Raw genomic sequence first — 10,987 nt, forward strand, 5'->3', positions numbered from 1 at the left:
CGTATGGTCTCTTTGAGGTACAAAATATTTTTGCATTGATGCGAGAAATCAAGATACGATTTTGATGGCTACTTGGGTATTGTCTATTTTGTTTGATCTCCATGATGCCTAGTCTGAAAGTAGTTATGCTACGTTTTATCCCTAATGTCCTATATGAGGAGAATAAATCTTCTTGATAGGGAATATCTTCTAGGTGTATGCCCATGTATGCGCTCGGTATATATGCCTAGGACCGAGAGGTCCATTTCTCAAGCATAACCGGCCGCACTGAGTCTATTCTGACCCGACTATAGCTAAAAAGACAATCCTTATAGAGTTATTATATTCAGGGCCGAATTTTAGACTGTGCGAGCCAGGCTACAGCACAATGCCCCAAATTTTAGAGGCCAAATATTTAATTTTTACCTAGCTAGTTTCGAAATAAAAACTAAAATTTTTCAATTAAATTTAAAAGGCTCCATGAAGAAATGGTAGAATGTGTTTATTGTATTTTACTTTGGAGGTCAGAGGTTCAAAACTTGTTGTGCCAGCTTTGGAAATATTCATATTTTTTTTAAAAATCCTTTTGCATTGCGAGTTTGCGCACACTATTATTATTATTATTATTATTATTATTATTATTATTAGAAAAAAGTACGGTATTGATTTTAAAGATTGTGATTTTGGTAGGGTCTCATTTATTACCAGAATAGGGTTACAAAAATCTAAAAATCGGCCATAATTATATTCATCATTATGCCTTATGTTTCGCACTCGGGATTAATTTCCCGACCTTCCATGCTCGGATCGGGTATCCCAAACATAGAATTCTCAGCATTAGAAGACAAACACAACTACATCATTTCACCCACTCACATTGTAATAATACAAATGTCGGAACCACGTGGTACTACGAACCACCACCACTACTTATTATTATTATTATTATTATTATTATTATTATTATATATACCAAATAATATGTTTTTTTTTTCAAGAAAATATATATATATATATATATATATATATATATATATATATATATATATATATATATATATATATATATATATATAACTTAACAAATAAATTTTTGTATCTTTAGCAAAATATTCAAATATTATATTATTTTCTAAAAAATGAGTTATTTTCTAAAAAATAATTTTCAGATTTTCAAACGGATCTTAAATGTAAATTTTAGATATGCTAAAGTTTATTTTGTGTGAATACATTATTTGAGTACGAATATATATTATACAAAATAATGTATCTTTAATACACAAATAATATTCATTCGGTATATTAAAATTGTACATTTATTCACGGTGCACAGTATAATTTGCTTAATATATGGTGACCAACTTGATAAAGCAGCCATATTTTATAATTTATTTTGTTAGGTAGTCAGGAATGTACAGCCCAGATCTGAGAACCTAATTATCAATAGGCCGCCCGGGCCCGGCCCGCCAATAACGAATACACTTTTGCGGATCTGCTGCGCTTGCCATAACAAATACGAAGGCAGCTTTTGGGAATTTTGTTGCCCAAACACTCCTCCATCAAACAGTCAAACACCTCCCAGGTTTGCTTTCATTTCTCGATTATTGGTTTCTTTGATCCGCGGTGAATTCTCAGGCTGTAGTTTGTGGAAAGTGTTATCCTTGATCTGTAAGAGGAGTGATTTTTTCTTGATTTTTTGTTAGGGCTGTGATTGTGCGAGTAGAAGAGGATTGATATGTCTGGAATTGTAGGTCGCAAAATGGCCTCTACTGGCATTTCTGCTCTGGTAAATCTCGAATCAGTTCAGCTTTAGCTTTTTATTAATTTTTTTTTTTTTTATGTGCTTCGCAATGGATTTTTTATTTCATTATGCATATATACGAAGTGTGTTTCGTTAATTTTTCCTTTTTTTTTTTTTTTTTTTTTTCAAATTTCTTGATTCTAGATTGCAAACAGATTTTTGATGAGAAGCAGGGTATTTGCATCCCGCAGCTTCTCTTCAACGACTAAAGAGGTATTAATAATAATAATAATAATAATAATAATAATAATAATATTATTATTATTATTATTATTATTATTATTATTATTATTATTATTATTATTATTATTATTATTATTATTATTATTATTATTTTCTGTTCCTTTCACTTATGACGTTGAATTGTTGTGTTGTTAGCGGATCATTAATAGTGTCCTTAAGTTCTATCACAGATAACAGTGCGTGATGCCTTGAATTCAGCACTTGATGAAGAAATGTCTGCGGATCCTAAGGTCTTTTTAATGGGTGAAGAGGTAATGATCATGGTGTTCTTTTTATATTGTATTCTCCTTTTTTGGTAAATAGTTTGATGTATGCAAGTTTTTCACCTTGTTGATATGATTTTTCATGATTTTTCTATGTTTAAACAGGTTGGTGAGTACCAGGGGGCATACAAGGTCTGAGATGTTGTCTTTTGCTTCCTTTATTATCCTACAGCCATCCTCTCTCCATTGGCCATAGCCATTTTCTTTTTGGTCTAATAGTTTTAACTGTTTTCTTGTGAAGATTACAAAAGGGCTTTTGGAGAAGTATGGTCCAGACAGAGTTCTTGATACACCTATTACTGAGGTTGCTCCTTCTTGAGTTATTAATTACATACTTTGAATATTTTGGCTAATGAATGTGATAATTAAGCATTTATTATGTGCTTCTGTAGGCTGGATTTGCTGGGATTGGAGTGGGTGCAGCTTACTATGGTCTGAAGCCTATTATAGAATTCATGACATTTAACTTTTCAATGCAGGTTGGACATCTGGTCTTCAAATATTTGTTGTAAATGCTGTTTATTACATGTCAAAAGTATCTATGTGCACACACACAAAGTTTTGTGGGCCTGAGCTACCCCTTAAACCGTCCTTCCATCCAACCCCCAAGGTCCACCGTTGTTTGTGGTGTTATTATCTGGGAGTTTATTCAGTTAGTCACTGCGTTCTTTATCTGAAAGCCATTGACAGATTTTCTATATTCACTGTTGGCTATTTTTCTAATTGGAAAGTGGAGCCTTCAATCCATTCATTATTAAAATGTTTTAAAGAAAGGAGCTTCTTGTAAGGTCTTTGCTTTATTGGTAATGGAGGATTCTCATCACTGATTTAAGAAGACATGTTGCCTTTCATTTTTAGCTCTGCTGCATGTGACATTATACTCGAGTCATGACTTACTAGGTTGGTAATTGGAGCTTTCTATGGCCCAACAATTTAGAAAACGTTATTCATAAAAATAAGTAAAAATTAAGAGCAAAGTGATTTTTTATTTCCTTTTCTTTGACAAATTTGTCTTCTTTTACTGCTAGCTTGGCCTTTTGGAAGGTGTATATATATGTTTTTAAGAACTTTGCTTGAAGTTTGTCACAAACTTCTTATCTATGTCATTTGGACAAAGGCACAAAGGCAGTGCGTCTAAATAATTAATGCCGATTGTACTTGTATAGTGATTAAAATAGTGTCTATGTTTATAAAATGATAGGCTTGGCCACATCTTAATGGGCTGTTTATTGTATCATCAACAGGCAATTGACCATATCATTAATTCTGCTGCAAAATCAAACTACATGTCTGCTGGTCAGATCTCTGTGCCTATTGTTTTCAGAGGACCTAATGGAGCTGCAGCTGGTGTTGGTGCCCAGCACTCCCAGGTATGGCTTGAAACTTGATACTATTCCTTGGAAAAAGCGCCAAATAGGCCACTGAACTTTTACACTTTGTGCATTAGACCATTGAACAAAAAAGTGCAATTGAGCCATTAGACACACAAAAATTCTGCAAATATCATTTTTTACAAGTTACTTTCATGATTCTGGTAAAACATGATGTCATAATGCCACTTGGTATATAAATTTTTTTTTTCTTTAATAATTCAATAATTGTATAATATATTTTTTAAAATAAAGAAAAAACGTATACAACATATTTTTGCTTTGCTGCAGTGAATTTTGAATGTCATGTCTTCATCCAGTCTTGGTCAACTGACCTTTAGTTTAGACCGGACGGAGGGAGCAGCTATGGATGCCTTCCCTTCGTCCAAACCAGAATAAAGAGGGGGCAGCCATGATGCTGCTTCGACCACATCGGATGAAGGAGGGGGCAGCCATGGCTGCCTCCACCTTCCTCCGATTGGTAAGGACGACAGTGGAGGCAGCGATGGCTGTCTCCTCTGAAGTCCTTTTTTTTTAATGCTTTTTCCTTATTCCTTTTACAGTTTCGTTGTCAGTATTCAGTAATCATTCATTCTCGTACTCACTTGTACACCTCCAATTGTTATTATTTAGATATGTGCTCCCACAAAGCTTTGCATTAATTGTGTCAATCTAGATAACACAATTATTGATAAGTGTACAGTTTTTCAGCTAAGTTGATTAAAATAATAAATAGGGTGAAAGTAGCAAATACTTAATGTAGATAAATTGGCCTTGAGGAATTTTCATTTGTTTATTTTGGAGACTTTGAGAACTGTGCTAGAAAATTAAAATTGAACTACAATGTGTGGATGGCAGCAAGTTTGCTATGGCCTATGGGAAGAGGGGAGAAAATGTTGTGTAAATTATCCATTCTCATATTCTTCTTTTCAATTATGCTTCTACACTTAAAAATCATTGGTTTTAATTCCCAAAACATTTACTATCTGCTAAGTATCAATCCTAGAAAGCTTAAGCATATTTCATGTGGCACTGTCCAGCCAAGGTTTTAGTGTTTGCACTTCTCCCTGAGCCCTTATTTTTGGAAGCTATACTTTGTGTAAGAAAACCCATAATAAGTTCCAAAACCATCAAACAATACCGATCTCCTCAAAAGCCTCTTCCTGCAGTTCGCTTCTGGTCCTTGGAAGCTTGTCTTTCAGTTCTTGCTGTACATTCTAAATTCTAATGCTTAGAAGGAATGTGACCAATGTAGATTCTCAAAGTCATTGACTAGTTTCTTGGAAATTTTAGAGGTTTAGGGGCCGTTTACTAACTGGAAATTTCTGGAAACTGGAAAATAGAAAACAGAAAACATGTTTACTAACACAGTTTTCCAAACAGAAAACAGAGAATGGAAAATAGAGAATGAAAACTGAAAAATTAGAAAACAGAAAACAGAGAATAGTTTTCTGTTGGTAAACGGACCCTTAGATCCTTGAATTGGATTTAACTTTTTAGGTTTAGTCAAAAGAAATCACTGGTTAGGTGCATGTGGTCAATGCTTAGATAGTGTGGTAAGACATTTCCAGGGGCTGATTTACTGAAATTAGAGTTGGAATGAATTTTAGGCCGCGAGCTACTTGAAACATGGTGTGGTAATGCTTTTTTTTTTTTGGATTGAAATGTACTTGAAGTCAACCTGCCGTGCAAACTATTCTCTAGGTTTAGTTTGTGCAGAGAAAAATGGTGCATATATGTACACGGCCAGTTATGGACTAAGCAATAGTAAGCATTCTGAAATAGGATGCCAACATATTTTGTTATTGCTAGTATCTTAGTATTTCATTGGAATTTCAAAAGGTACTTGCTTTGATTGACTTCTAACTATAGATCTTAAATTTATGCTCAACAACATGTATTTGATGCATCCATAGAATGCTAGTAATCTTTGGTGCTTATAGAAAGGGATAGTTTTAACTTTTCATTTAAAATAAAGTTTCCTTATTTGCTGCATGTCTGAGATTTGCACTAGTTTAAATCATCTATTGCATATTTTACCTTAGAGAATTATAACTATTCAAGATCTCTTCAGTGCTATGCAGCATGGTATGCTGCATGTCCAGGACTTAAGGTTCTAGCTCCATACTCTTCTGAAGATGCTCGTGGGCTTCTCAAAGCTGCTATTAGGGACCCAGATCCTGTTGTATTCCTTGAAAATGAATTGCTGTAAGTACCATGCTATTTATTTTGTTCTACCGAGTATTTAGTTCCTTTTGTTTTCATTTCTTGCTTTTGTCTCTCTTTTTTTCTTCTCTCTCTCTCTCTCTCTTGATTATCTGATCTAGTATTGAGTGTATAATTTGTGCTACAGATATGGCGAGTCCTTCCCTATTTCAGATGAAGCTCTTGATTCTAGTTTCTGTCTTCCAATTGGGAAAGCTAAAGTACACTTCTCCGTGCAATGTAAAATTGTACTTCATTTTGCTAGTATACATCTTTGGTTCCTTACTTAGTAAACATTGACAGATTGAAAGAGAAGGAAAGGATGTGACTATCACTGCTTTCTCAAAAATGGTGGGCTATGCTCTAAAGGTTTGTTGTTTATCTGAAAAAGAAATATTTGAATTCATTTTTGAATGAGTAGTTAGTCCAATTTGAGTGAATCATACAACATATTCTACAGTCTCAGTCTGTAGATCTCTTATAAATTAGCTATTTTTTTAATCAATCCTCATTTTTTGTCCTTAAACCTGTTTGTGTGCTGATGATGTTCCTACTTCCCAGATAATAAACCAATATGAAACAAATATTTGTTGCCTTGTGTTTAGATGTCATTTAATTTTACTTTTATTTGTATGCATCTACTTGAAAATGCTTTTAGCTACAACTTTTTACAGTCCCAAGTGTATTAAACTTAACTTAACTTTCTAGGCTGCAGAGATTCTTGCAAAGGAAGGAATCAGTGCTGAGGTATTCAAGAGTTTGTATTTTGTTTTGTTACTTAGCTTAACAGGATCCGACATTTTCTCACTTTGTTATTTCGTCAACAGGTTATAAATTTGCGCTCAATCAGACCTCTTGATAGATCCACCATCAATGCTTCTGTCAGGAAAACCAACAGACTTGTAACTGTTGAAGAAGTGTTCCCACAACATGGTGTTGGCGCTGAGATCTGGTTATCACCTTAAAATGATCTTTGCTCCCATTTCCCTTCCCCTCTTCCCTACCAAAAAAGAAAAAAAAAAAAATACTGAAACTTCCCCCCTCAACTGTCTTACATTGCTTGTTTTCCTTTCACAATTCCTGATTGATAAATTTTTATCTTATCAGTGCAACTGTTGTCGAGGAAAGCTTTGGATACCTTGATGCACCTGTTGAAAGGATATCGGGAGCTGATGTTCCTATGCCTTATGCAGCAAATCTTGAAAGAATGGCCCTTCCACAGGTTTGTGCTCCAACTACTTCTTCCTGTCTTATTTTTTAACATCATAAATTTGTTTCCACAAGAGCTCTAGCTGTCTTGATAAACTATTTTGTGAGAACATTGAAAACAATTTTACATGAGGAGTAAGGCCCCATGAAGGGGGTGAACCGGGAAAGAGATTTATGCATGAAATGACTAGTAGATAAAGAATAGTTGAAGAACATTTAAGTGATATGACCCAAATCACCGAATGGCATGAATGTGAATCTTCTTGGTGTGTATTTGATCACTTGATTTTAAATTTATATTCTCGTCCCTTGACAGGTTGAAGATATAGTTCGTGCAGCCAAGAGGACTTGTTATAGATCAGTTCAAAAGGCCGCTGCTGCTTAGAATTATCCAGATTGAAATTTGAAATTTACACCTTTATTTACACCTGCCCTTTTGTGGATATTGATTCTTTGTCCACCTCGGTGTTGAGGCAGTCTTCCTTTTGCTCTTAACTTGAAACTTCAGCATGAATGCAACACATAGGACAAACAAATAACTGATATTGAGCAGTGTCGGAATAAATTTTTTGTAAAAAATAAAATTCGCGGGATATATATTTCCCCCATTTTGTCATAACACATTGGAGAAGCCTTGATGTGGACTGCTGAAAAGCAGATATTTCTTCTTATGTTGCAACGCTGTTAACTGTTATGATTGTCACAAGTAGCTCTCAAGTTTGACTTCTTTTTGGGCTTAAATCCTACAAAAAGTTTGACCAAGGTAGAATTTCAATCATTATTGTCCACACATTGTATGGATCATATTTTGTATACGGTAAAATAATGTACATTCAGTATAAAAATAATGTATATTATATTTAGGGAATGTACATTATTTTTATATTGAGTGTACATTATATTGTATAATGTGCATACAATACAAAAATAATTATTTTTTGCTGTGGTATGGAGCATTGTCCACACAATAATTTGCCTTAGAATTTTGAATATTTAAATTCTTCCAATTCTTTTCAGTTTATCTAGACATTGGGGTTTTGATACTTGTAGCGCTGTGCTAACTTTAGTTAATGTTATGGGCGGATCAGGGAATTTTTTTTTATTTTTATTTATTTATTTATTTATTTTTTTTTTTAAGTAGGAGCAAAGTTTAGATGAATTAAAAAATGTGACAAAATATCAAATATAGGAGAGTGTTATTGGTGTGGTTAGATTTTAGTTCTAGGATGTATAACAAAATTTTAAAGAACAACTAATCTATATACATTCAAATTATAAAAAAAAAAAAAAACTAATCTATATAGACAATTAGTAATTTAGGTACACATTTTATTTTTACACAAGTTATTACTGTGTGTATATATATATATATATATATATATATAGGCTCCGGATCCCATGAGGTCACTTAGATGGATGAGATCATGAGGCCTCATCTCATAGGGGTGAGATTGAAAGAGATTTGTTATGCATTTAAGGTAGTAATCTATGCATAAGGGTGAATAAGTAATTGTAATATTGGAGCTATTTATGGTTAAAAATAAATTGGAACATATTCCATGTAAAGGATCAATTGATTATGGGATATAATTATATATTAATGGCAACAAATTAGTATTAATATTGTGAAAGTTGAATTAAAGCATTCGTAATCAGGAACAAAGTGCACGGTGATTTCTCAAGGACACAATGATGGAGCAAATGGTTAGAGGCATGTGCAACCGTATTAGAACTGCATTTTAGCTTTTCGTATGTCTGTGCATATAATATGTTAAGTCTGTGCGTTGCAAATCCGAAGTGTGTGCAGTTAATTTCACGTGTGTCTAATGAGCGCATGAGGAAGGAGTTACAAATCATATTACGTTTAGTATGTACCGCACGAGTTTTAAAAAGTTGAATAGACAATCAGACATTGTGTTTTGATATGAATATATGATATGTGGTTAGGTAACGAGACATTGGTGGAAAAAATATGGTGGAGTTTTGTATTAGAATATGCAAGTTAGGTTGATGCTTGTGCAAGTTTGAGGGTTAGCCTTTGCGAGTGAATTGCTTAGCCTAAGCAAGTAGGACACAAAAGGCTATTACCGTTATATTCTCAGCCTATGCATGTTAGGTTTTATCCATGTGCAAGTTAGAACTTTAGGCTGTGCAACTGAGTGGTAAAAAGTTGAAAAAGGCAATCAGACATTGTGTTTTGATATGATATGTGGTTAGGTAACGAGACATTGGTGGGAAAAACATGGTGGAGTTTAGTATTAGAATATGCAAGTTAGGTTGATGCTTGTGAAAGTTTGAGGGTTAGCCTTTGCGAGTGAATTGCTTAGCCTAAGCAAGTAAGACACAAAAGGCTATGAGCGTTATATTCTCAGACTGTGCATGCCAGTTTTTAGCCATGTGCAAGTTAGAACTTTAGGCTTTGCAACTGAGTTTGTTAGCGTGTGCAAGTTACGACTAAGCAATTATTAACGACTGAGCTTGTAATTAAAAATAATACATGACAGCCAGGTAACAAGGTAACCGTTTGATAACTTGTAAAACTGGGAAATGGAAAAAATTGCATAGTATTGATCAGTTTAGGGATTTAATTGTAGGTTTTTTTAATTGAGTGGCTCAATTGTAGGTTTGTGTGCACTTCGGTGGCCTATTTGACCCTTATTCCTAATTTATCCCAATGTACCCACCACAAAACACATGCACACACCTAAGTCATTCAGACTTCTACCTCCAATTAAATTCATACACTCCTCCCTAATTAATTTTCACAATATTCTTCCATACTCCGTACAAGCTCTGTATACCAAGAATTCAAGTCTAGAACACTACCAACAAACAGTTTAAAATAAATGCACATGTCATACCACACCTATGCAACCACCAAGTTCACAAAAAGCAATACAATTCTAAGGTAAATAAAAAGCAATCAAATACTCCGTAATATTTAACAAATTACAACTCAAAACTTTTGCAATAGTACAAGAATTTACTAATATAATAATTACAAGCACATTAATAATTAATAAGACAATAATAACAAAATGAGGTATAGTGCGGCATTGATCTATTGAAATGCTTTAGTGCTTGACGCCACACAACTTTTGATGGGCTATCTACCGCAACATTTGGATTCCTATCACCATTGTTTCCTGAAAATACCAAGCTTAATGCACAAACAACAAAAATGGTCCAAAACACAAACATATAAAGTGCACAGATCATAATTAATGTTAATTTAGTGTGCATCATATTCCACTATGCACACACGCCTTGACTATCCTGCACACAGCAAATGCGATAGTGCACACCGCACACACCTCACAGCTGATTCGCGCGTACCACATATTTGATGCACACACCGAATTCACCAATGCAACCATTGCACAACACACATACACACACCTAAGTCATTCAGACTTCTACATAAAATTAAATCGCTCCCCTCCTAATTTCCACAAGATTATTCCATACTCCATACAAGCTCTGTATACCATAGTTTGCAGGAAAAAAATTAAAATTAAAATTAAAGCAGGAAACAGAAAGTTTGCAAGGAAAAAAAAAATTAAAGCATATGCAAATAGCTAGAATTAATAGACCTACTAACATAAAAAATTAGACATTTGCATCTAATCTAAATTTATAATGATGACAGAAAGTTGGACTCATAAACCTCCTAACATAAAAATTTAGAGAAGAATTAATATTACCATGATTGAATGACCAATTTAATAATGATGACATTTGCATTTGAATAATAAAAAATGGATAAATCCGGCCATTAGTTAATCACAGTTAATTCAGTGATCAAAACTAATGTTTATAGTTTATTCAACAACTAAATTTCATGTGATGTATGTACATATGTTTTCTTCTCAGCCAAACATCATATGCACAGTTTGCAGAAAAAAAAAACATTAAAA

The 10,987-nt window shown here is 33.7% G+C and overlaps 1 protein-coding gene across 2 annotated transcripts; it reads left to right on the forward strand.

Moving 5' to 3' along the window:
- The first annotated feature begins 1,430 nt into the window (after positions 1–1,430).
- Positions 1,431–7,760, forward strand: LOC109157372 (pyruvate dehydrogenase E1 component subunit beta-1, mitochondrial). 2 transcript variants are annotated; one of them, XM_019305276.1, is made up of 15 exons: positions 1,431–1,561; positions 1,683–1,765; positions 1,925–1,993; positions 2,194–2,274; positions 2,392–2,418; positions 2,528–2,590; positions 2,679–2,765; positions 3,531–3,656; positions 5,731–5,864; positions 6,010–6,082; positions 6,165–6,230; positions 6,570–6,608; positions 6,689–6,813; positions 6,969–7,083; positions 7,387–7,760. In XM_019305276.1, the coding sequence occupies exons 2-15, from the start codon at positions 1,715–1,717 to the stop codon at positions 7,453–7,455; spliced, it is 1,125 nt and encodes a 374-aa protein (XP_019160821.1). In that variant the 5' UTR covers positions 1,431–1,561; positions 1,683–1,714; the 3' UTR covers positions 7,456–7,760. The 2 variants fall into 2 exon arrangements, with proteins under 2 accessions (XP_019160821.1, XP_019160822.1); XM_019305277.1 differs by having other exon boundaries at positions 1,457–1,558; positions 1,681–1,765.
- Positions 7,761–10,987: the final 3,227 nt, after the last annotated feature.

The sequence above is a fragment of the Ipomoea nil genome, unplaced genomic scaffold, assembly GCF_001879475.1.
Source record: "Ipomoea nil cultivar Tokyo-kokei standard unplaced genomic scaffold, Asagao_1.1 scaffold2779, whole genome shotgun sequence".
In the NCBI taxonomy this organism is placed as follows: Eukaryota; Viridiplantae; Streptophyta; class Magnoliopsida; order Solanales; family Convolvulaceae; genus Ipomoea; species Ipomoea nil.